At 35.5% G+C, this 25,259-nt stretch overlaps 2 protein-coding genes across 3 annotated transcripts; both read left to right on the forward strand.

Annotated features, from left to right (window-relative positions):
• Nucleotides 1–1,003: 1,003 nt before the first annotated feature.
• Nucleotides 1,004–5,741, forward strand: LOC106662957 (probable cytochrome P450 6a20). Of its 2 annotated transcripts, XR_002910364.1 has the most exons (7): nucleotides 1,004–1,828; nucleotides 1,898–2,119; nucleotides 2,306–2,557; nucleotides 2,609–2,786; nucleotides 4,901–5,111; nucleotides 5,176–5,331; nucleotides 5,397–5,741. XR_002910364.1 is itself a non-coding variant. In XM_024227320.1 (5 exons), the coding sequence occupies exons 1-4, from the start codon at nucleotides 1,027–1,029 to the stop codon at nucleotides 2,773–2,775; spliced, it is 1,443 nt and encodes a 480-aa protein (XP_024083088.1). In that variant the 5' UTR covers nucleotides 1,004–1,026; the 3' UTR covers nucleotides 2,776–2,785; nucleotides 2,850–3,763. The 2 variants fall into 2 exon arrangements, 1 of the variants encoding a protein (XP_024083088.1); XM_024227320.1 differs by lacking the exons at nucleotides 4,901–5,111; nucleotides 5,176–5,331; nucleotides 5,397–5,741 and adding an exon at nucleotides 2,850–3,763 and having other exon boundaries at nucleotides 2,609–2,785.
• Nucleotides 5,742–12,105: 6,364 nt separating this feature from the next.
• On the forward strand, nucleotides 12,106–24,489 carry LOC106663172 (ATP-binding cassette sub-family A member 3-like). Its single transcript, XM_014387801.2, has 27 exons — nucleotides 12,106–12,263; nucleotides 12,408–12,698; nucleotides 12,760–12,969; nucleotides 13,026–13,111; nucleotides 14,232–14,387; nucleotides 14,466–14,700; nucleotides 14,764–14,928; nucleotides 16,530–16,711; nucleotides 16,775–17,006; nucleotides 17,119–17,273; nucleotides 17,337–17,492; nucleotides 17,549–17,620; nucleotides 17,684–17,822; nucleotides 17,876–18,116; nucleotides 18,189–18,274; nucleotides 18,343–18,428; nucleotides 18,484–18,700; nucleotides 18,792–19,003; nucleotides 19,078–19,366; nucleotides 19,429–19,554; nucleotides 19,613–19,789; nucleotides 19,852–20,082; nucleotides 21,162–21,278; nucleotides 23,106–23,507; nucleotides 23,564–23,774; nucleotides 23,830–24,049; nucleotides 24,107–24,489. The coding sequence occupies exons 2-27, from the start codon at nucleotides 12,413–12,415 to the stop codon at nucleotides 24,437–24,439; spliced, it is 5,022 nt and encodes a 1,673-aa protein (XP_014243287.1). The 5' UTR covers nucleotides 12,106–12,263; nucleotides 12,408–12,412; the 3' UTR covers nucleotides 24,440–24,489.
• Nucleotides 24,490–25,259: the final 770 nt, after the last annotated feature.

Below are 25,259 nucleotides of genomic sequence, written 5' to 3' on the forward strand. Positions count from 1 at the left end.
TCTCTCCACTATCATGACCTCAGATTGCAATTTAAAATTCCAACTCTTGAATCTCACAGACAAATTTCTGACATTTTTACTTACAAAAACTTATTACAAATATCTCTGAACTCCTGCTTCTCCTAAAATATCATATTTCCCAATGATCTACGAGACAAACTATCGCTTTTAATATATCTGCGGTATGACACAAAAGGGTTCAGGGCCAAATCAGAACGAGACCCACTCCCTTCCGTCCTCAAGCAGTTCTCATATCAGGTTCACGATCTCTATATAGAGACAAGGAATGTCACCCTTTAATTCAGTTGAACACGTTGAGAAACATTTCTCTATACGTGGATACGTAGGCTTTGGCACAGAATGTGTCAACCTCGCATGGCCTATTCTTAATCAAGATGGCTCTTCTACAAGTCAGATCCTCTTAAGGCCACCTATCAACAGTGCTCTTGATTATAGCTTCCTCCTACTCAGAACCACTATTTTGCTGAGATACTACAGTTTGTGGTAACTGGTGATGAAGGAGTCATGAACTGTAACCGCACAGAGGGAGTCGGTCCAAACAAGGAAACCATAGCCACCTTTGTTGATCACCTTAGCTATCATAGAAAACCCTAGCAATACACACCTCACCTCACCAGTGAAGACAGTGAAAACTGGCATAACTCCTTTACTTTAACTTTAAATGAGCCTACTAGTACTATAAATTATTATTAATCTGGAAACTGTGTGCATTGTTTTAATAACTTGCTATTGCTTCGCTCGCTATCTCAGTAGATAAAAAATGTTTAAACAATTCTTTTCAAATTATCTTTTAGTCGTATCAATTTTTATCTGTGTAAAAGAATGCGCAAAATTTAACCTTGATTTAAAAAAAAGTTTGTATTGAGATAAGACTGATAATGGGATCTTTAATATAATTCATTCAGAGCTCTTATTTTAATTTGATCTGAAGGTTTGTGCAGTTTAAATTTATAAAACAAAACTATGGACCAATTGATCGGTTTTTTAATTTTAGTCACAATTTTAATGACATTTTTGTATTATTATGGTACTGCTACGTACAGCTTTTGGAAAAAAAGAGGAGTCCCTTACATCAAGCCAAAGTACCCGTTTCTTGGTACAATCGAGTCCGATCTTGCGATGGAGGCTGAAGTGCAAAAAGAAATGTATTGTACTTTCAAAGATGAACCGTTTTTCGGTTCGTTTTCGTTCAGACAGCCTGTCCTTTTTTTAAGAGACCCTGGTCTTGTTGAATACATTTTGATCAAAGATTTTTCATTGTTCACCGACAGAGGATTTATCGGTGATGCGAATGATCCGACATTAGCCAATATCGTCAATCTCGAAGGTCCGGTTTGGAAGGCGCTTAGGGATAAATTGAATCCGGCGTTTTCACGTTTCAAACTGAAAGGAATGCAGGATCAAATCGTAGCATGCTCAGACGAACTGGTGAATTTTTTATCGAAATACACAGACGGGACTCCATTCGAAGCGAGGGGGTTGATGATAAAATTTTCAATGAATGTAATCGCTTCCTGCGCTTTTGGTATAAACGGTGATAGCTTCAAGAATGATTCTTCGCTGGTGAAAATCCAGCAGTCGATTTTTGCAAAGCCAAAAAATAAATTTTCACACCTCGTTAAACTCTACATACCTTGGCTCGCTGAATTATTAAAAATGCATCAGATTTCCCAAGAAACGCAAGATATGTTTGGAAATGTTTTACAAACCGTATTAAACTACAGAAAAATGAATGATATACATATAAAAGATCTTTTAACTATCCTTGATCAATTGAAACGCGACAAAGCAAATATTGCAAATAAACGTAAACCCTGATTAATTAACTAATAATTTAACACTTGTAACAGTCTGAAAGTTTAATTTGAATTTTCAGTTAAATTCGACCATACGGTTTTCTTATCTAATGCAATAGTATTTTTTGTCGCCGCTTTTCAAACGACATCAACCACCCTTCACTTTGCTCTTTATGAACTGGCAGTCAATCAAGATGTGCAGGAGAGATTATATCAAGAGATAATAAACCATATTAGTCAGAGTGATTTGAAATCTAATGAATCCTTCGTTAATATTAACTATGTAAAACAAGTAATTTCAGGTAATGCATTTACATAATATAAAAAATTATTTGTGATATATGGTTTATGCTACACTGTGTAGCCATAAAATTTATTTGAAAAAAAAAAAAATCTGTTCAGATTATCAATTACTATCGAATTACTATTGTTATACACTCTATGATTATATTTTATAGTAAAATTTACTCTGTATTTAATATTTTTAGAAACACTTCGAAAACATCCACCAGCGAAAGCAGTTTCGCGTAAATCTCTGCAGCAGTACAAGCTTCCTGGGACGGAGGTCGTCATCCCGCCAGGGACGATAGTCACGGTGCCGGTTTATAGCCTGCACAACGATCCGAAATACTTTCCGGAGCCGGGTAAATTCGATCCGGAAAGATTCGGCGACGTGAGAAAAGACCGGATGGTTAAAAATGCATTCGTACCATTCGGCGATGGGCCAAGAAAGTGCATCGGTAAGTTCGAGCCTGATCCAACGGTGCTGATCTAACATCAAAAGTTTTTAGGGTCTCGATTTGCAAGGTTAGAAGTGGAAATCGCCCTGACAAAAATTATTCTAAACTATAAAGTGACGCTCAACGAAAAGACAAATATACCGATTAAATACAGAAAAGGTACGCTGTTATTAGCCGTAGATGGAGGGGTGTGGATTAACATCACCAAACGCAGCTGAAAAAAAAAAAAGTATATAATATTCAGGTCTTCTTATTATTTTTTAAATTGATAAATGTTTTATATCTGTTTAAGGGCGAGTGTGTACAGTAATTGCATCGTTAAAACCATATATAATATTTACAGGAGGTCAGAGAACGAAAATTGATCGCCACTAACTTGCATTTTTATAAACTGGTGAAATTTATGACTTCAAATAATAATTAATGGGACACAAAGCAATTAAAATTATTTTTTAATTGACAGTATATGAACATTTAAAGTAAAATGAAAATATGCAAAGAAACAAATTTCTTACAAATTTTCTCTAATAAATAATTAATCCTGTTATACTTAGGTTTTCTTTTACCCCTCTACATACATGATACTTAGATTATGAAGATATTCAGCACAGATTCTGTGGTTTGTCCTTAAACTGATTGATTGTGCCAATTTTAGCCCTTTTTGGGACCGACATAAAAGGGAAGATTGAAAAATAAAATCATTCGAGGCCGGGAGCCAATTCGAGCACAGGGATATGAGTTGAGCCCTGGCTGGAAGAGGCCAAGATCAGGAGAGTCAACCGATGAGTAGAGTCGAGACCAAAAACTGAGTAAGGGGCAGAGATGAGTCGAATGACGGCATCTGATTTTTTCTAAATTATCCAATCCATGGAGACTAATGTTTTGTTTGACATTTTCAACTGTTCAGTCTACCCTGTTTTAAATTGCAAATTAATTTAGCTAAGCAAAATAATTTTCAATGTTCAATAATAGATTTTATCTCAGTTTTTATACTATTATTGTCAAAATATTTTTCTCTACTTTTGTATTTCTCATGGAATATGCAGAACTGCAACCACTATTGCTAAATTTCCATGTTCCACGGTTACAGTTATCTAATTATTATCTAGTTACTTAAAGTTTAGTCTGATTTCTCATCTCATGGGGACGAGAAATAAATTTCCTTTAAATTGTATCACTTTTTACCTTTCCTTAAATCAATTTAAACATTAAAAAAAATATATGGATCTGATTTCTTATCATTCCTTCTTACTTCTTTTATAAATATGTATATTATGACATAATTTGTTTATTTGTGTTTGTTATTTTTGAATATGTTTATATTTTTAATTATTGTTATACGTTATTTGTATTTATAATTATTCATTATTACTTATGTATGGTTTAACCTCTTATTGAACCTGTACTGGGTATATTTTTTCCCGTATAAATAAATAACTCACACAAATTATTTCCAAGTCAATTTCTTCATCCAATTTACTTAATAAGGCTGAAAAAGAAATAATTTAGTGGAATGTTTGACCAAGATGGTTTGTAGGTGAGGAATGATTACGTAAAGCTTATTTTTCATTTGGTTTTCATACGACGATGAGGGCTCCATCTGAATATTTTTATTTTTTGGCTATGCGATTAGCAGGGATGATTGTAGACCCTTCTAAAAAGCATTCTAAATTCGTATATTTATACGTCGTTTACCAAACTTTTTTCACGAGTGCGTACTTCTTCCTGTCTCTCTTTTATCTTCTGAGCGACAGGCCGTTGATCGACAAGCTGGCCGCAAGTCAGTTCTGCATCTGCATGGTGCACATCGTGACGAGGCATTTCAATACACTGTTGAGAGCGAAAACTGTCGATAAGATAGTGAAAAGGCTCGACGCGATTTGGAAAGAAGGAGCTGCGGAGAATATAATGGAGAAAGAGTACGAAGAACAGGATTATATGATCAGAAAATATACAGTCTTCTACTTTGTAATATTTGTAGGCCTTTGCCCGTTGGTCATTATCGAATGTCTTTTAAACAATTGGAATCAGGAGGTCTGGATCCTCCCGCTTCCAGCTTACGCGCCGTTTCCTTACTCCTGGTACTGGTCGAATTTTTCATTTCAAATCACTTCATTTTACTGCGGGTTGGTCAGCACCTGCGTCTCCGTTAACATTCTCTTCTTGATTACGACATACTCCGCTTTTAACCTGAAATACCTCCAGCAACTTTTAATACAAAAAGATATGAAAAAACTTGGAAACAGACCTTACATACTCTACCAAGAAATTTTAAAGTGTGTAAAAACACTGAAATTTAAATTTTTTACGCTGTTTAATAAAGCTTTGTTTTATTTTTTCTAGGCATAACAGAGAAATAAACAATTATTTATCAACGGTTTACTTCATGGAAATGGTCATCAACGGCATTGAAGTCGCTGCGAGAGTAGTTGCTTTTTTTCTCGACTTGAAAAAGGGAGATTTTTCCAACTTCCTTTCATTCGTTATTTTAGCCATAATAACACTAATCACTCCGTATACACTTACTTGGGGAGGGAATATAATCAAAACAGAGGTTTAAAAAAAAAAAACCCCCTAATGTTTTACTTACAAACTTTACATTTTGCGTTAATTTCTAGAATGAGAAACTATTCAGGGCAATATATGAAAGTTCGTGGTATAAGAACGATGTCAGTACGAGAAAGAAATTGCTCATATTTATGACAATGGCGGCTAGACCAATGCAGCTTCATTTCAGGTTCGTCCTCAAGTTCGAGCTGGAGCAGTTTACGACGGTATTTACTTTTTTAAATTTTTAACACTTGTAACACAATGCCTTGTTACGCTTTTCTGTTTACAGTTTATGCAAGGTGTCTATTCTTATATAATGCTGCTGCAGCATTTTGGAACCGCTTGATGCGATTTTGGCTCAGAGGAGTTAGAAGGACTAGATTTTTTCTGTAAACACACTTACGCAAGCATCCACTATTTTCTATCAACGAACGTCTTAAATCTTGAAGCATTCACATATAACATTTTAGGTTCATAATGTAAAGATGTGAATTTGTGCTTAAGGAATATTTTTTAAAATTCCGGGTTCTTTCTTTACTAAGGACTCTCCTTCATATATGCATGAAAAGTTACTAAATAACACATTGATTTCATGGGTGAATAAAATAAAAAATAAAAAACGAATTCTACTCTTTGTGTTTTAAAGTTCTTATTTAACCAATGGGTCGAGTCAGCCAAAAGATGGCAGTTCGAACGAACAGCAAGGGTCTGAAGATCCGGTGAACAGACCAACGACCAATTTTATAAAGCATAAAATCTTGTTGAATAACTCGAAAAAGCTTTCTTCGCATTCATCCTCTTCATCGTACTCAGGGATTTGGGTTGTTAGCACCTCTACATCTGTAAAGATTAAAATTGAAAAAAAAAAATCGATAATAATAAGAACCAAAGAAATTCAATTACCATCTTCTGGGTTCCCTGAAGCAAATCCTCCTTGCCTAATGGCGTAACTAGCTGAAATCTCGAATGACAAATTATTTTAACAGTGTAAATAACATATATTTATTTTTTAATTTACCACAAGAAAGAAAAGTAATTTCATTTTTAATTTATTGACCGGACTGGGCGCGTGCTTATTTGTAAACTAATTTTAATATGTCGCTCCAAACTGCAAGGTTCATGATTCAAATTGAGATACCTGCCAGGAAGTTAAGCCTTAACGAGTTTTAAATTACAGGAACTTTCTACACATCAGTATGTCGATATATGAAAATTATGTTCTTTTATATTTAAAAAAAAAAAAAATCAAAAACAATAATCAATTGATTCAATAACTATTGGAACCTTGATTACCTTGGGCTCTAATTTTTTATTTTTGTTATTTATTATTTTTATTTTTTACGGATCAAAAACCCATTTCTTAAAAAAACATATCTAAAAGTAAAGAGAAAAAAAAATGTATATACAAAGCAATGCTTATAATTAACTCAACATAAATCACTATACTAAACATCAATGAAAAAGATAATAAAATCCATATAAATATAACAACATAAATATTTAATTAAACACCCTGTCTGTATAATTATACAACTAGAACAAAAAAAAAAAATAATATAATAAAGCATTATAACTAAATATATTGTAATTTTTAGCTTTTTTTACAAAATAAAATTATTATGCTTTAAGTAACTGACGTTTTAATGAGGAAACAGAAATATTAAATAAATTAACAGTATTGCATACGTTGTTACATTCTATCAACGTACAATGCATTATTCATCAATTGCTGCTCAATTTAATTTGATCAAAGTCCATAATGGTCCACAAGGAAGTAGATAATATCTTCATTTTTTTTTTTTTTTTGTAGAGATTTTTATTTAATGTTTAACTTTACTATAGGGGGAAAGCAGGGAAAGTCGATTCAAGTCCAATTTAGACTAGAGAGGTCATTTCCAGAAAAGACCATGGATAGTCAAGTTGAATCAAGACCGAGGGGGGAAGAGTTGAGTTGACTCTAGTCAAGTCGAGGCCAGGGAGAATCAAGTCAAGCTTGAGGAGAATAGAAATGAGTTCAGTCGAGAACGGGGAGAACAAGACCATGGAGAGTCAAGACCAGGCAGGGGAGAGATGAGTCAATTCAAATCTAGACCAGGTAGAGTCAAGTCCAGTTGAAATAATATAGAGTCGAGACCAAAGAGAGTCGAGACAAGCCCAAGCAGAGTTCAAAACCTGGGAGAGGAAAGTTGAGTCAAGATCAGAGAGGGGAGAGTCTTGACTCATCTTGATGAGACAAAATCAAGGTGGGGAGAGTCGAGTCGAATCAAGACCAGGCAGGGGGAAGTCGAGTTGAGCCGAGACCAGGGAGATCAAAGACCATGAAGAGTCGAGTTGAGATCAGAAAGAGGTGAGTCGAGTCATCTAGACAACAGAGGGTAAGAGCCTAGACCATGGAGAGTCAGCCCAAGGAAAATTGAAATCAGGGAGCAAAGAGTTGAGTCAAGAACATAGGTGAGAGTGGAGTTGAGTCAAGACTAAGTGGGGGGGGGGTTGAGTCGAGCCGAGACTAGGAAGAGCAAAGTCGAGACCAGGAAGGGGGAAGAGGATAAGTCGAATCAAAACGAGGGAAGGAAGAGTCAAGACCAGGCAGAGGAGAGGTGAGTCAATTCAAGTCTAGACCAGGTAGAGTCAAGTCCAATTGAGACTAGGGAGAGTCATTTCCAGAAAAGACAATGGAGAGTCGAGTTGAGTTGACCAAGGTGGGAAGAGTTGAGTTGACTCTAGTCATGTCGGGACCAGGGAGAATCGAATCAAGCACAAGGAGAATAGAAATGAGTTGAGCCGAGGCCAAGAGCAAAGTCCATGGAGAGTCGAGTTGAGACCAGAAAGAGGTGAGTCGAGTCGAGTCACCTCTTCAACAGAGGGTAAGCTTAGACCATGGAGAGTTGAGCCCATTGAGAGTTGAAACTAGGGATCAAAGAGTTGAGTCAAGAACAGAGAGGTGAGAGTCGAGTTGAGCCCACTAAGCAGGGGGGGGTTGAGTCGAGCCGGGACCAGGAAGAGCAAAGACCTTGGAGAGTCGAGACCAGGCAGGGGAGAGTTGAGTTGAGAAAGAGTAGAGTTGAGACCAAGGAGAGTCCCGCGACCCCAATGCAATCCCAGACTCTGGACTTTACTACTATTGTGATAATTGTGCTCAAGTGCTGTCTGAATAAATGGCTATTTTTCCATTAACAATACCTAGCCATTTAATCACGTTGGCACAGTTTCAGCATCCATAGTCTCTACTTGAAAGACAGTGTCATATAGTCCAAGGTTTTTTTTTATGCATTTTGATCCTTGGTTTATTTCCATAAACACCATGCCTGACCTCAGACCTGAGGTATGGTATGGGCTATGGATTGTCATGATAGTTTTAATTGGTAACAGCAAAAATTCTGAGAAAAAAACAAGTCAGTTGGGACCTGGGAAGTGCGGCTCGTTTGGATTTCCTCTGTTACAGTTCGTTTAATTTTAATTTTTAAGGCAAAAAAATTACTCTTGGAGGTTGATTGCCTTTATAAATATATTTACGTTTAAAAAAGTTAAATAATTATTTAATCAGTGTCGTTTGTGTTTGAAAAAACTAGAAATTGAAAACAAATGACGCTAATTCAGCAGATGTACAATTAACAGATGTATCTTAAAATTCATAATTTCCGACAGTGACACATCAATTCAGACAGACTCCAACTAAATTTTCCAAATTTCTTTTTATATTAAAAAAAAAATCCACACTCGAAATTTTGCTCTTTGTACGTCCCTCTGCTACCGGGCCGAGCCGTTTGAAGTAACTTTTATAATCGGGCGTATATTTTTTCTTCTATTTTTGTATATTCCCTGAAACGATGCCGTCCTCAGAGGTGTTGAAGTTGAGGTCCCTCGTCAAGAAGCTGGCCAAGCACCACTGCGTGGCACCGTCGTCCGTTAAAATGACCCGAGTGCCGTTCTTCAACTATATGGCCTTCATGCTTGCCAAGTACCCGACGAAGAGCATCTGCGACGTGAGCATAAAAATAACAATAAATACATCGAAAAGCCCGAAATTTTCACTAAAAACACTCGTTTTTTAATCTTTTTTTCAACTTTTACGCACAGCTTGTAGCATCGCGTTAAAGTCATAACTTTACTTTAAAGCACGACAACGCTTTTTTTCGATAATACGTTCCTTTTTTCGTTTTTTTCCAGGTGGCAGTGCGTGCTGGCAAGTGCTGGAGAAGAATGGAGTACGTACACAAAAAGCCATACTGCATTATTGCACAGATTGTCCAAAACACGGCGTTAAGGGCTTGAGAGCTTTGTTTGTCTTCATGATTGAATCATCAGTATAACAATAAATTGTGTATAATTTTATTTGCATGTTATTTTTTGATTTCTCAGTAGTACTGACCCTTGCATGAAACCATTACTGACCCATGGTAGTTGAGCCAAGGGTTCCTATTTATTTGTCTAAGCAAATAAGCCTTTCCAAAGTGGCTATATGATATCTCCACTGGTAACTTTTGTCTGTTTTCCCATTTTTAAAACAAATAGGCAATGGCCAGTGCAAAAGCATATTTTGATTGAGACCTCAACCTTGAGAGTCTGGTTTAGTCATGTCCAGAGAGATTAAAGAGCATGGAGAGTAGACCAAGGACAGTTCAGGTCTGGGAAGGGGGAATCGAGTTAAATCAGGTCTAAACCATGGAGAGTCAAGACCAGATTGAGTCAAGCCTAGTCAAGCCCAGGAGAGTTGAGTCAAGCCCAAGAAGAGTTCTGATTAGGGTGGGGAGAGTGAAACCAACACCAAGGAGGGGAGAATCGACTCGAATCAAGTCAAGGCTTAGACCTGGAGAGTCAAGACCAGATTGAGTCAAGCCTAGTCGAGCCCAGGAGAGTTGAGTCAAGCCCAAGTAGAGTTCTGATTAGGGTGGGGAGAGTCAAACCAACACCAAGGAGGGGAGAATCGACTCGAATCAAGTCAAGGCTTAGACCATGGAGAGTCAAGCAGAGTCGAGCTAAGGCCAGGAAGACAAGTTGAATCAAGTCTAGACGAGAGACAAAGGAGAGTCCCAATGTCTGACAGGGTCCTGACGCAATCCCAAACGACTGGACTTGACTTTTTTCAAGTCACTGTTTTCCCCATTTTTTTAAAAGGTGGTAATTAAATAAGTAATGGCCAATATAAAAGGCCTATTTTTTTAATTCTTCTTGGTTCAGCTATTAAGGAGAGAGATGGAGATGGGTAGAGGATACTATGAAGCGGGATTTGTGCTACCCAGGCAGTCTTCTAGCTTATTGTATCTTCGCAGTTAATGAACTTTTTTGCACATTTCTGTCCTTTTGAATTAAACTGAGGTCTTAATCTTAACCCATTGTCTCATATTGTTTTTGGCAATTTGGCGCAACAGGGGTCCTGACTGGACTTTCCTTGGCTAATTTTTCGTCTTCCTTGTTGCTCCTCTGCTCTGGGACCCAAACAAGGGTGATTTCATTGGTTTTCATCATGTCTAACTTGATGCATTCCCAGGCTTTAGACTTTACTGATGAGGTTGTCTTTAGTGCCACTGTATGCACAATGTTCAAGCCACAGTCTCTGCCTGAAATACAGTGATGTATTACCTGTGACTTATACAATTTTAGTTCTTGGTTTATCCCATAGATACTGGTCCCTGACCTGTACTGGGCCTTGAAGCCATCTGTATACTAAATCAATCGATATTAACTGGGATTTTTTTTTTTCAGTCCGCTTTTTTAAATATGATTTATGTGATGCTCATTTTTATGCAGGTAATATTGGAGCCTGTCTTTACATTAGCCTTTGGACTGTGAATATGTCGTGGTAGATTTGGGAGGACTTCCAGGGCAGCAGTGGCAGGTCGTTCTTATTGCTCCTTGGGTAATGTGCCTGGGCAATAAAGAGGGTCCTAGTAATCAGCTAAAGGTCAAAGATGGCACCTAGATATTTCACTTCTTTAGAAAAGGACACCTCCATTTAGCACAAGTGGCTTAAGAATTTCTAGCAGCATTTTCTTGGTTGGTTTGTGGTTTATTGATGACTCTTCCCTTTTGCACCATCCGTTTAAGCCTGAATCTGCATTAGCCTATGAATTGTGGCTCTAGCCTCCTGAAAGTAGAGGTGGTAGATTTAGGAGGACTTCCAGATCAGCAGCGGGAGTGATTCCCATTGCTCCTGGGGCTAATGTGTCAATACTGATGGTCATAGCAGAAAGCTATGTTTTTGCCCACCAAGCTTTCATTAACGATTCATAGGTCATCATGGGTGTTAAGTAAATTCTGTTGTCACAATATGATGAAGGTGGATTGGCAACACTGCACGCCTTTGTTCATTTTTGAGTTAGTCTTTCCTTTGTCTATTGTCTATTGGATGTGTTCCTGGTGTGTGTCACCTGTTGTTGTATAACTGTGTCTTTGTAATAAAAAACGTTTAAAACTAAATAAAAATCTTATCAATGGGTCTTAAAATCACTGAATGTAACCATATGAATATCCTTTACACTCCTTTTTCGCACAAAGGCGTTTACATCCTTGGCCCAATGGCAATTTTCGCTCTTTGTGTGCTCTTATTTAGTTGCTGATTTCGAGAAAGTTTTCAGTCAAAGATACTTCATTTCTCTAGAAAATCCATTTAGCACAAGTGGCTTAAGAACACCTTTCTTGGTCAGTTTGGGGTTAATTGTTAGTTCCTCTGTTTAAGTTTACAATGCAAATCCCAGGACCTTATGTAGCAGTTTGAGGAGATCGTCAAAGATGTAAGGTGACAAAACACCACCTTGAGAGCAGTTCTGATTGTTATCGCTCTAATTGTACTAACTCCAAAAGAAGATATAACAAAAGTGTAAAATTGTAAAATTTCATTTGCCCACTGAAAACTTTTAACTTTTAGGCTTAGATATAAAGCCTGAAGCTACGGATTTTTATTCTGAACTAAGAAATTTGTTTATTTGCTGGATGACAAACACTATATAAAATATTTTTAAAAAAAGTATGCAAGAATTAGTTAATTCACAATTATTTGGCAATCAGAATCATGATGTGAACATATGTTTGATACTGATTTTGTAAAACATGAAAACTTAGTTTCATTTTAGTTTTGTTATTTTGTTTATTGTACTATTCTTCTGGTGCATTGTCTTTGGTTTATGTCCTACACTCACCAGTGAGCCGAAATACTAAGGTATTTTATGTTATGTAGAACTTAAGCGTATGTTGGTAAATAAAAGTTCAAATATTATATTTAACTGTTTATTATAAAAATATTTCTATGTCTCTTTTATTGACTTATTTATTAAAAATAAAAATAAATATTGTTTTATCTTAGAAAACATGGATGTGATTAAAGCTCTAAGTTGGAAGTTGCGATGTACATACCATCGGAAAAAGCACTTACTTTCATTATTTATGGTAATATGTATTTCGTCGAATCTATTAACAGCTTACTACATCGGAAAGAACACTCATAACATTATACTGCCCCCGCTAATAAGTAGACACAAATTAGTGAGTGAGATACCAATTTATTACGCTACTGTTGACGTATTGTACACTCCAGTCAATAAAGACACAGAAGAGATTATGAAAAAGTTCAAAGATAATAATGTAACTGCTCTAAGTGAGTTTAAAAAAAAAAATATTTAACAATCAAAATTATTTTCTGATCATTTTCGGTTTAGAGGAGGTTAAAGGGATGGAAACTGAGAAAAAGATGGAGGCGTGGTTGCACAAACAGCATTTCAATGAAAGCGAAGATGACATCGGATTTGGGATTATATTCAAGGAGACATCAACCACATCACTCATTTACACGATAAGATGCACAAAAATGTTGGACTGGCATACAGATGAGTTGCTTATCGAAGGCACAGATCCTTTTCTTAGCGGATGTAAGTTTCATGTGAACATAAAATTTACAAACATTCATAATCAACATTCATTTCAGATGATTATGGTGCAAGTGGGTTCCTTCTTATTCAATCGTTGATAAATTCAGGCTATTTGGCCTATATAGGGGTTGAGGAGTCAACTGTAAGTAATCAAAATAATTTTATATACATAAACAAATAAAATATAATAATAATAAAATAATTTAACTCAACTCTCTTTGCTATGACTGACTTGATTTTCTACTCCTCCATTTTTATATTGTTTCTAAAAACGAGGGTTGAGGGTAGGGCAAATTCCTGAGGCCATATGACCATCACAAGAAACACTCACCAACCTCAGTTTTCACATTCCTCAGTTTCTTGCTGCCTTCTCTGGTCTCTCCTTGTCTCTGGTATCTGAACTCTTGTCAGTCGGATTATGTCCGTTTTTTCACTGGTCGTGACAATTCCTGAGCTCAAATCTCATTGGTCTTGACTCGACTTTCCCTAATCTCAACTTGACTCTCCCTGGGCTCGATTCTCATTGGTCTTGACTCGACTTTCCCTAGTCTCAACTTGACTCTCCCTGGGCCGGACTCTCATTGGTCTTGACTCTCTCCAAGTCTGACTTTACTTGTCTAGATTCGACTCTATTTTCCCTGGGCTTGACTCTCATTGGTCTTGACTCGTCTCAACTCCCCCTAGGTTTGACTCGTTGGTCTTCAGACAGTTCTACCTGGTCTCTCTCTCTCTCTCTCTCTCTCTCTCTCTCTATCTCTCTCTCTCTCTCTCATAAACTCTCTAATAAACAATACATCTTTTTTGTTATTATTGGAGCTATTTGTTTCTTCACTCACTAGATTTTTGGAAACATTACAATGTTTACTACTCGATTAGCCATTTGTACAATTTACTTCCTATGATATATTAAATTCCTTCATTGCCTTACATTAACAATTACAATTTTTCAAGCATTATTTACATCTGGTTATGAAACAAGATACAGTTTGATTGGTCGTCTTTTTCTATCATCTCACTTAAGTGTACTTGCCGGTTTATGACATATATAATGGTTGTTGATTTTAACATGAACATGTTTTTTTTTGGGCTGGATAAACATTTGGTCTTGACCATTCTTGCATCTTTGATTTTGTATTATCTGGGAATGTACATGGGTTGGATTAGGGTTGTAGGAATTTTTTAATTTTTCCTTCTCAATACAACGATAAACTGAACTGGATTTTTTAAGATTTATTTGTCTCTTTTTTGTCTGTCTGTTTCAGTGGCATATGCAAGTATTTCCATTTCCAGCAAGACCATTAATTTTAGGTCTTATCGACAACCAATGGAACTTTATATTAGGTGTCATTATACAATTGTACCCATTTTACATAATAATGATAAATTATGTAATAAAGGAAAAGTCCAAGGGTGAAAAAGTAAGTAACTAGGAGTAAAAGTAGTTACAATGGAATTTAGTTGATTCATAAATTACAAAATATACTAAAATATTACAGGAATTGATGGTGCTCAATGGTGTAAAACGTCCGTTGATTTTTGCCTATTGGGTTGTCTTTTTTGCCATTTTATTCTTCTTTGTTGCTACATTATCGACTCTGCTGTTAAAAATACCGTTCTTTTCAACTGCTACACTCTCAAACACAAACTGGTTCGTATATTGGTTTCTTCTTCTGTTGCATTCAGTTGCGATGACGTTTTTCATTCTTACAGTATGCTCATTTTTTAATAAGGGTGAGTTGGTGAGTTATCTTACTTTATTTCAAAATCGCTACTAATACTTTTTTTTATTTCCAGCTACATATGCGCAGTCGTTAATAATATTGGTGATATTTTTATGTTATTCATTAATTCAGTACCTAAAAATTTATACGACATCCTTTCTTGGGGTCATCATCTCGTTTATACCGATTGGGGCTCTTATACAAGGCCTCTTGTTAATAGTAGAAGGTGAACAAACAGGTGCTGTTAATTTTTTTTTTTTTTTTTTTTTTAACATTTCAGCACGATGAAGATGATGAAGATACAAGGAAGCAGGGATTTAGATTTCCATTTTTTCATTGGGCAGTTTGTCTGCTTGTTCATTAACTAAAAGTCCTTCATGCCTTAATTTGCTATTTAACCAGGTTTTGGATGCACAGCCAAGCTGTGATTTTTTAAAAGATTTTCCATGGTACAAGCATGTATTTCAGCTTGAAATACCTAGGAGTATTTCCCATTATGAGTTTGATGGCTCATATTTGAGCTTGAACAGAATATGTCTGGCCCGGGCTATCTGTATTCTATATAATTGTATTTGATTTTATCCTGATTTCTTTTTCCCAAAAATCTTTTCAGGGTCGTCCCCATGTCTGGTGGGTGTCTGAATTTATTTGCTATTACAGTATGTCCAAAATTTTGTATCCCCCATCTATGTAAGCTTTTCCTAGCTTCTTGTATTTCAATGGAGGTAGGTTTAATAGTGTTTTTAAGTCAGCTGACGGGGTTGTTGTCATTGCCACTGTGATGCATCGCCTTTTCGAGCAGTTAATTAAGCTTTCCACAAGATTAATGAACCCATACATATACTCAACTCTGCTTGGTCTCAATTTACCTTGGGCTTGACCCTCCATCGTTTCAACTCCCCATGCTCTTTATTCTCCATGGTCTCCATTGTACTTGACACTCCCTGGTCTTGACTCTCCATATTCTATTCTGTCCCTGGTCTCATCTAGACTTTACTCTCTGTGGCATCAACACAACTTTACTCTCCTTTCCAAGGTAATGACTCAACTTGAATCAACTCTTCCTGGTCTCAGCTTTCTTGGGCTTGACTCTCAGTTGACTTAACTTTCCATGGTTTGAACTGTACTTGCCTCTCCCTGGTCTCGACTCTGCTTGGTCTTGACGTTCCCTGGTTTTGAAGTTCCATATTCTCTTCTGTCCATGGTCTTTACTCTCCCTGGTCATGGCTAGACACGATTCTCTGTGACAACATCATAACTCGACTCTCACCTACAAGGTCTTGACTCGAATCAACTCTTCCTGCTCTTGGGTCACCTTGGGCTTTACTCTACATTGACCTGACTCTCATGGTCTCAACTGAACTTGACTCTCCCTAGTTTTGATTACACTCGACTGTACTTGAATCACTCTACATGGTTTAGACATGACTGGCTAGGCTCAAATCTCCAAGATGTACTTAACTTCATTCACTTTTCTTTGGCCCGATTTGTGCCTCCCTGGGTTCAACTAGACTCTCCTACGTCTTGACCCGACTCATTTCTCCCTGGTATTGATTAGACTCTCCCTGGACTTGACTGTTCTGTAAATGACTGGTTTGCTTCATTGTTCAACAACATTGTTCTACGATGTTGAGTAATCTTGTCCTGAGCTTTTTTACGAATAGGATTATTTTTTAGGATTAGATCCTGAGTATGATGGGCCTTATGATGGCCCTAACCATCCCTCACCACCCATAGCTATGTCAGTTGTTAAACTATACAGAGGAGATAATTGATTAATTCAGCATATTATATTTTATTATTATTATTTAAATATGTAATCATTGTCTTAATTTGTAGGAGACGGTTTAAGATTTTCGGATGCATTTACTTTCCAGTCCAATCAAAAGTACGGGCCTTATCCTTTGTTAATACTGATTATGCTATTCTCGATTTTGTTTTACATCGGGCTACAGTTATATATAGATGCCATAAAACCCGGTAAATTTGGAGTGGGCAAACCTTGGCACTTTATTTTCAGCGTATGTAATCCAGCGTTTCTTCGTAATTAAATGATGTAATTTAATGGCAGATTGTTTCTAAAGGCATTCTTCAAGAAACACGATAAGGAGGAAATAATCCCAGAGTCGACAGGTAATGCACCGATCCTTGAAAATGTCAAGTTACCTGTCGGCATTCAAGTGAAAAACCTATATAAAGTGTATGGTTGTTTTAATGCCATTAACAATCTCACAATTGATATTTACAAAAATCAAATAACCGCTCTACTCGGTCATAACGGAGCTGGAAAAACCACTCTATTTTATATAATATCAGGTTTGTACATTTTTATTAAAAAAAAAAAATAAAATAAAATAACGAGCCATAATCCTAATTTTATATTTTTTAAAATTTATTTTTGATTTGTAATTGGAAATTATATTTGTAGGAATTCATGCTCCAACGTCTGGTCATATTTATTTCAACAATATCGACATATTCAATGACCTGCACTTCTTCAGGGAATCATTGGGGTTTTGCCCGCAGGACAACTTACTTCTTGAAGACCTCACCGTGAAAGAACAAATCGTGTTTTTTGGAATGGTGATCCTTTGAAATAACTGATCTTTCATTTTTCCTCAACCTCTCAGTCAAATATAATAACAGGTGAAAGGATTAGCTCCGACAAATGTACTGCAGTCTACAAAAGTCTTAATAGCAAAGCTCGCAATGCAAAATAAGCTTAACGCCCTGCCAAAAAAATTGTCAGGAGGAATGAGGCGCAAATTATGCCTTTTGAACGCTTTAGTCAACAACCCTCCTGTAAGATTTTATTCCCGTTTTATGAAACTTATAAATATCTTATATAAATATTACAGATACTTCTGTTGGATGAACCGACTTCAGGATTAGATCCTGAGTCAAGGCGTAACATATGGGATGTTCTGTTGGTAAAGTTTCAAAATATTACTTTTTTATTAGTTGTTTATAAAAAAAAATATTTAATTGAACAGAGTCTGAGGGAAGACAGAATAATCTTGATTAGTACGCATTTCATGGAAGAAGCAGACGTCCTCGGAGATAGAATCGCCATTATAGCACACGGCGAATTAAGATGCTATGGATCAGCGATGTTCCTTAAGAAACAATTCGGTAAAAATTGTCTCCTTATTTATCATTTAAAATTTATTTATTTTTCTTCTCAGGTTCTGGCCATAAAATTACAATAAGTTATCAAAAGGAGAACACCAGAGCTATAGTAAAAATGGCCGAAAGCTATTCGTTCACAAGAGTGATAGAATTCAGCCAGTTGAAAAAGATTACAATCGACGTACCAATGGAAAATACATCCCAGATGTCCACGATACTCTATCAACTTGAAAATTCAATTAGCAGTTCGAGCAAAATTTCAGTATCGGCTTCTTCAATGGAAGAAGTCTTCCTTAAGTAAGTATATGTTGTTAAATTATAATTATTTTTTATCAATGGAACTTGAAAATTTTTTACTCTTAACTCTAGAGTTCTTGAACAGGAGGGAATTTCGACTGGATACAAAGAGGAAGATATATTGGCTCTTCTTAATCTAACAGAAAAGCAAACAGGATGTAAGAATGATGAATTGTAATGTAACGGTGGTTTAATTTTGTTTTTTGTTTTTTTTTTTTGTTTAAAGTTATTCTAGTTCTCCAGCAGTTTCTTGCTTTAATGTACAAAAGGCTATTATGCTTGCGATACGCATGGCCGACATTAGTCATTATGGTATTTCACTTTTTTTTTGGCGCCACGAGGAATGCCTAAAACATTTATTTTTCAGCTTGTAATAGTGCCCATCATTATTACTATAATCATAATGCTACTATCCGCAAAGGTTATTACGCCGTACAGCCCGCCGTTTAGGTTGAAACTTGCTGAGTATGGAAAAACGACCGTTTTGATCGGAGCAATACCGGACAGCGCCACTGCTAGGGCTTTTACAAGAGGAGCTAAAGACAATAAAGCGAAGGCCATAGTTGACCAAAATCTAACAGCAGGTTAGCAATTATTCAATCCTTACTTTAAAAATAATTTTTCTTACATTTTTAACCTTCAAGTCCCCAATGTAATATGTAAATAATTTTTTAGTGCTCTTTAAATCATTGCTACGCAATATTGAAGAATTCAAAAATAATTATATAATAGCTGCTGATTTAATAAATAGAACAACAGTATTATATTCTCCATTCGCTTTTCACTCACCAGCTATTGCCGTTGATGCAATGTTCAATTATTTAATTGAAATAAAAAAACCAGGAAGTGAAATTGAAACAATCAATCTACCTTATGAATTTAATGCTGTAAGTTCATGTGATAATTAATATTTTCTTTTATCTGAATTTTCTTAAAAAATATATCAAGTTTTTAATTGTAGAAATCATGTGAAATAGACTTGGTAGGTGAAAATTTGGAAATAACGGTATTGTGGTTGTTTTTCATTATTTTTTTCACGACCTCGCTTGGAGTATTTTCGGCCTATCCGATTATGGAAAGAACCATCGGATTCAGACACCTCCAAAAACTGACAGGAGTGAGTTCAATACTGTGCTGGGCCACCAATTTATTATTTGATATTATTTTGGTTTCCATTTCACTGAGTTTAGTCATTTTAACTATTCTAATATTCGACACGGAGGACACATATAGGAGTGTAGAATTGCTCGGTATTTTAAATTTAATTTAATTAAGTTAAACAAACAAAAATACAGCGTTTTCATTTTTGAAGGTACATTTTTTCTGATGATGCTAACATTTAGCATAGTAATTATTCTTTTATGCTACTTGACAAGTTTTTGGTTCTCAAATTATGATCTAGCAACAGCTACTATATTGTTTGTACTTTCTATATTGGGTGCGTATGTTTAATTTACTCAAATTTCCAATTTAATTAAGCAATTTTGATTTTGCAGGTGTCGCTACCAGTGTGGCCACATTTAATGAAACATTGGGCCAAATGCTGACAGCCATGTTGCCATTTTCTCCATTTGGAGCAATAATTTTTATAAATCTAGTCCTTATCCCAAATCATTTAGCAAGAAATAGATGTGAAAGGTGTATGACAGAAACACGAAAAGAGAAGTGTTTAGGTTAGAAAATCCAATATTGTTTCATGGTCCCAATGCTTTATTTGTCTCTTTTTGTATTGTAGAAGTACAGCAACCCTTTCTAGAAAATGACTATGTAAAATTAAGTTTTAACGCTCTCTTAGAAACTATTATGTTACTTATCATTATCATAATCGCTTTGGACTACAATATAATTCAGGATTTCTACAACCAAGTCTTTGGACCGAGGTATAAGAAAGCTGAGAAAGAGGAAAAGGAAGATGATGATGTAGTAGCGCACAGAGATGCGACGAAGGCTCACATGCAAAATATAAGTAAGCAGGAAGAAAATTCTTTAAAAAAAAATAATAATAAAAAAATAAAATAAATAAATGAATAAATAAAAAAACAAAAATTTAATATATATTGCACATAAATATTGATTTTACATTTTCACAGCTTTCGAAAAGTTATTTAAAGCATCTTTAAAGCTCCGAATCCCTTGGGGCTGGTTATTTCTCTTAGAACACTAAGATTTCGTAGTTAGGGTTTTCTGTAAAGTTTGAATCTTTAATTTTTGGCTACCAACAATTGTAACAAAATTGTTTTATTTATTTTTATTATTTTTTATTTATTTATTTTTTTTTAGTTTAAAATCTCAACATTTTCCATTACTGGGTGTTTTTATGCCTCCTCACCACTATTGTTTGCCTATCATTGCTCTATACAAAAAAAAAAAAAAAAAAAAAAAAAAAAAAAAAAAAAAAATGGAAAAAAGCATACTGAAAATTCAAAAATTTACATTTTTTTAGGAGAAACAATTTTTCTGATTGAGCTCGGATTTTTTTCCATTGTAGATCAATTCACGCTATTAAAACATATAAAAGTCTTTTTTGTTCATAAGTAATTTTCGATTTTCAAAATTTATAAAATTCACAGTTTCTGTTTAAAGTAATTGATTTTAATAAGAATGTCCACATTTTTAATATAATATTAAAGGATTGTGGATAATTTTTTTCTTAGAGTAAAAGTTATAATACAAGTTTTATTATTATTAAAATTACATAATTGTTATTTAACCGATTTTACTAATTTTATTTCAAATTATAGTATTCATTAAATCTGTTCAGTAAAAATCAATAAAGTGTGCATAACTGAAAATCTGGCCCTTTATATTGTTTCCAAAGACCATTGATATATATTAAGAAAAAAATAAGGGCTAGTACAATACCCTGAAGTACCCACCCCTTAAAAAATGCTATATATTTTGTATGTTTCCTAAATTCCCTTATCAGGGTTGTTATCGCTCGTAATACTATAATTATAAATTAAAATCCAATCTGCTGGTTGTATAAAATACATGTACAATTGTAGACAGAAATAAATGAAGTGTAAAAAAATTTCACTATTTCAGTTTTGAGTAAAAAAGGAAAGAAGACATTACAATTAAAAAGATTTAGCAACTCTTCCCAAGATACAGAGGCTTCAACGCTTGGGAAAATACCACTGCAAACAACCAGCTCGCAACAGGGTAAGTTCCATAATGGTAATTTCTGTCTAAGTTTAATTTCTACAATAAAAATTAATAACTGGAAAAAAAATCCTTTTATATTTTGGCAAGGGATCAAGTTGTATTGTGGCGCAGATCTTTTTTCTCCTGTGTACAACCATAATTTACCACTGACACATCTCATCACACTTTCTCTCCATCTAGCTGGTTCCTGATTATATTTGTGGCTTGATCTCTTGTCTCTTGTGCCCCAGGGGTACTCCCTCTGAGACGTGAAGCGATCTTATAAATGAATATTGCAGTCAGTGGTGCAACAAGCTTAGTTTTTATTAGTGTAAAGTTCATGCTGGGGAGGAATATTTTCATATTTGAGGCGGTAGAATACTCATTTTCTGATTATGATGGGGCTTATAAACTTAGACTTAGGTGACTTATCTTACTCTCAACACAGAATGCTCCTAGAACCATCATTTATTACTGACTCATCTCGTGTCATTACTCTTTCTCTCCATTTAGTCGATTCCTGATTTTATTTGTGGCAGAGATGTCTTGTGTCTTGGGTCACCGCCCTCAAAGAGGTAGAGTGGTTATACAGGAAAAATAATTTAATTAAATAAATGCTCCAATGGGTTGAGTGTATAGTCTTCATGTGAGGGAGGAAACGTCACTTGGATCATAAATCTTGGTGGCGGTAGAACAGTGGAGGCCCTTTTTTTATTGACAACTTCCAAACTCAGACTAAGTATTCAAGTGATGAACTCAAAACCAATTCTGATTTCTTACTATTTTCCCTCTCACTGTGTTAACGCATACTATGTTTTGTATATATTGTATATATTTTGTTTTAAAAAATAATTAGTATAAGTTACATGTAATTATTGTTGTTAAGTGTGAATTTTGTGATCTGTACGTCGCGCATCTAAAAGGCCGTTAAGTGACTGGTTTTTTGTTGTTGTGGAGACTCGCTTGACGACGAGGCCCAGAGACACTCTTCTTCGCTACTCGCACGTGTTCGAGGCAGTCCCGCAACCCGTAAATTTGTGTAAGACTTTGTGTACGAGTTACATGCGCAATTTATTCGCGACCGTTTCTTCTTTTGTGCGTGTCGATCTCCTCCGCATTTAGTTTGTGACTCGCCGCTCCACTCGCTGACCTCACCGTGAGTTTTTTCTCGCTTTAGACAATTTATGTGTTTTTTTTGTCTCTTTGTTTTATTAAAATTATAAACTTATTTTATATTTGTTTAATACTTATACCATTGTATTATTATCGCATTGCTGAAAATTTGTCTAATCTAATGTATCAGGCGCCTTTCTTTTGTTTGTATAAAATTTAAATTTAATTCCTTGGTTCTTGTACAATTATAATTAATTTCAAATTTAAATGTATGCATTAATTGAATTGTAATTGACTTACACGTATTGTGGGCTGGTAAGTGTTAATTATAAGGATTGAATTTTCCATTTTTTCATTACGTATGAGATGTTGATGGACTGCAATCTGGGAAAAATTGATATTTAGCGGATTCTAGATAAATTTAGAGTTTGGAGAGTGAGGGATTATCCTCAATTGAGTTGGGTCGCCCTTGCTCGCACACACTGTGACTAACTTACTTTGTCTGATGATCTTCGGTACTATCCGGTCTTATTCCTGTGTGTTTGGATAGTGAGATGTTGCTCTGTGAGTCTTAGATGAAGCAGTTTTTTTTATGAAGGCATGGATTAGAGCTAGAATCCAGGACCTAGCTGCAGTGTAACATTATAAAATGCACAATTATTCAAAAATTGATCTCCAATTTATCATTGGTTTTATCTGTAATCATTCACAAAATATTTTTTTTTTTATTAGTTATTGCGGAAAAGACGGAAAAGGAGTTCACCGTGTATATCAACGGCTTGTGCAAGAAGTACAACCGGAAATCCACAGCGGTCCATGATGTCAGCTTTTTAGTTGAGAGCGGTGCATGCTTTGGACTCCTTGGGGTGAACGGAGCCGGCAAGTCCACAACATTCAAAATGCTGACTGGTTTGATCCTTCCTACCAAGGGTGATGCAGTACTTGTAGCAGACCAATTATATTCACTCGAACACAGTGCCTTATCTTTTATTCAAAATATCGGCTACTGCCCTCAAGACCATTGTCTGATAAATGTTTTATCTGCAAGACAGTTATTGTACATTTTTGCGTTTTTGAGAGGTGTGAAATTAAAAAATGTCAAAAAAGTCATCAATTGGTGGATAACAAATTTAGGTTTGTTCATACTTTCATATTAAAAATAATTGAATCATTTCTCAGTGTTTTTTCAGATCTACATCTTTACTGTGACAAGGCATGTGGTAAATACAGCGGTGGCAATAAAAGAAAATTGAGCACAGGCCTCGCTTTGATCGGTGAACCAAAGTTGATTTTAATGGACGAACCGACGACTGGAGTAGACTTAGTTACCAAAAGGAAGTTGTGGCAGGTTTTCCAGTTGATAAAACACACGAAACAGACCATGATTCTCACCTCTCATAGGTTTGCCGTTTCAAGACAATTCTCAGTATCAAAAAATGACTTTTTGTAATTTCAGCATGGACGAGTGCGAAGTAGTCTGCAGTAAGCTTACCATTATGGTCGCAGGTAGGATGAAATGTATCGGAGACATACAGTACCTCAAGCACAAGTTCACCCTCGGCTTCACGATCGACCTCAAGATTGATGTCGAGGCTAATGAAAAGGTCATCAGCAATATTAAAAAAGTCTTCATGAACACATACGGGGCAAAATGTATGCTTCAAGATGAACACCAGGTAATGCGAATACAATCTCTAAAAGGTTCGTTGTTTAACTTTTTTTTTCTTTTTTAGGGTTTTTTGTCATTTGCTGTAAATGAGATAAATTTTTATTGGTCGAAGGAGTTCAGTAAAATAGAATCAATCAAGAGCAGTACAAAAGGAATTGAGGAATATACTGTAACAGCCACTAGTCTCGAACAGGTATTCCTTAGCTTTGCTAAAGATGCAATAGAAAAAGCTAAAGAAGCGGCTCCAACAACTCAGCCTACTGAACCAACTCAACCAACTGAGCCTCTTAAACCATCTGAGTCTCCTAAATTGCCTGATCCTCCTAAACCAGCTGAGCCTCTTAAGCCAGTTGAGCCTCCTAAACCGGCTAAACCAACTAAGCCATCTAAAAAATAAACCAACTTTAAAAAAAATATTTAAAAAGAAAATATATATATAAACATATTGTGCAATTTAATTTGATATTATTATTAATATATGAAGAGTCGTTGAAGATTTTGGTCTGCAAGTCGGTGAACTCACTCAACTGAACTGGCAGGTCACTTATTGGGTCCATGCTGGTTTAACATGAATTATTGTACGTAGTTTAAAAATTTTCAGAGAGATAAATCAGAATATGTTCAGGTTCAAATATTATGTAAGAGGGGAGATATGGTGTGCTCGTCTGTCAAAATCCACAAATAAAGCTTCCTGTCCTCCTTAAATTTTTATTTCATATTATGGATATAATTAAACATTGGCAAGAAAGCTGTTAAAATCCACTTAGGTAGAGAAGAAATTTTAATTGCAATGATATTGTTTATACTAATAAAATTTATTGTCGAAGGAAAGTACCATTCAAACTTGCTAACTCTTAAAAGTCTTAAATGGTAATTTCTCGTCTATATGTTTAACGTCAATCACTGTGGATGTCAAGGTGGAATTCCATGAAGGGCTAGCTTCCTATTAGCTTGTTTCCATGATTTAGACCATTTCTATAAGGAAAAATTGCAGATATTTAGGAGAAAGAAGATAACAGGAAGACGTGCCCGATATCCATAATAGTTACTAAGGCATCAGGCTGATGACCACAAGAAGGACCTTAGACAAATCCTGGGGACTAAAACTGAAAATGGCCTGTTGGCTATATACGGCAGTAATAAGACCCAGAATAACCTACAGATCACTAATCTGGTGGAACAAAGCTCAACAAAAAGTAGCTACCCAAACATTAGGC

The sequence above is a fragment of the Cimex lectularius genome, unplaced genomic scaffold, assembly GCF_000648675.2.
Source record: "Cimex lectularius strain Harlan isolate CLEC.00 unplaced genomic scaffold, Clec_2.1 scaffold185, whole genome shotgun sequence".
In the NCBI taxonomy this organism is placed as follows: domain Eukaryota; kingdom Metazoa; phylum Arthropoda; class Insecta; order Hemiptera; family Cimicidae; genus Cimex; species Cimex lectularius.

Excerpts from the sequence above, each read along its gene's own strand:
- LOC106662957 (XM_024227320.1), top strand. The coding sequence starts at position 1,027 with ATGACATTTTTGTATTATTATGGTACTGCTACGTACAGCTTTTGGAAA. Across the intron at positions 2,120-2,305 it reads TGTAAAACAAGTAATTTCAG|AAACACTTCGAAAACATCCA; the intron begins GTAATGCATTTA and ends TAATATTTTTAG. Across the intron at positions 2,558-2,608 it reads TGGGCCAAGAAAGTGCATCG|GGTCTCGATTTGCAAGGTTA; the intron begins GTAAGTTCGAGC and ends AAAAGTTTTTAG.
- LOC106663172 (XM_014387801.2), top strand. The coding sequence starts at position 12,413 with ATGGATGTGATTAAAGCTCTAAGTTGGAAGTTGCGATGTACATACCAT. Across the intron at positions 12,699-12,759 it reads TAATAATGTAACTGCTCTAA|AGGAGGTTAAAGGGATGGAA; the intron begins GTGAGTTTAAAA and ends TTTTCGGTTTAG. Across the intron at positions 17,274-17,336 it reads AAATCGTGTTTTTTGGAATG|GTGAAAGGATTAGCTCCGAC; the intron begins GTGATCCTTTGA and ends ATATAATAACAG.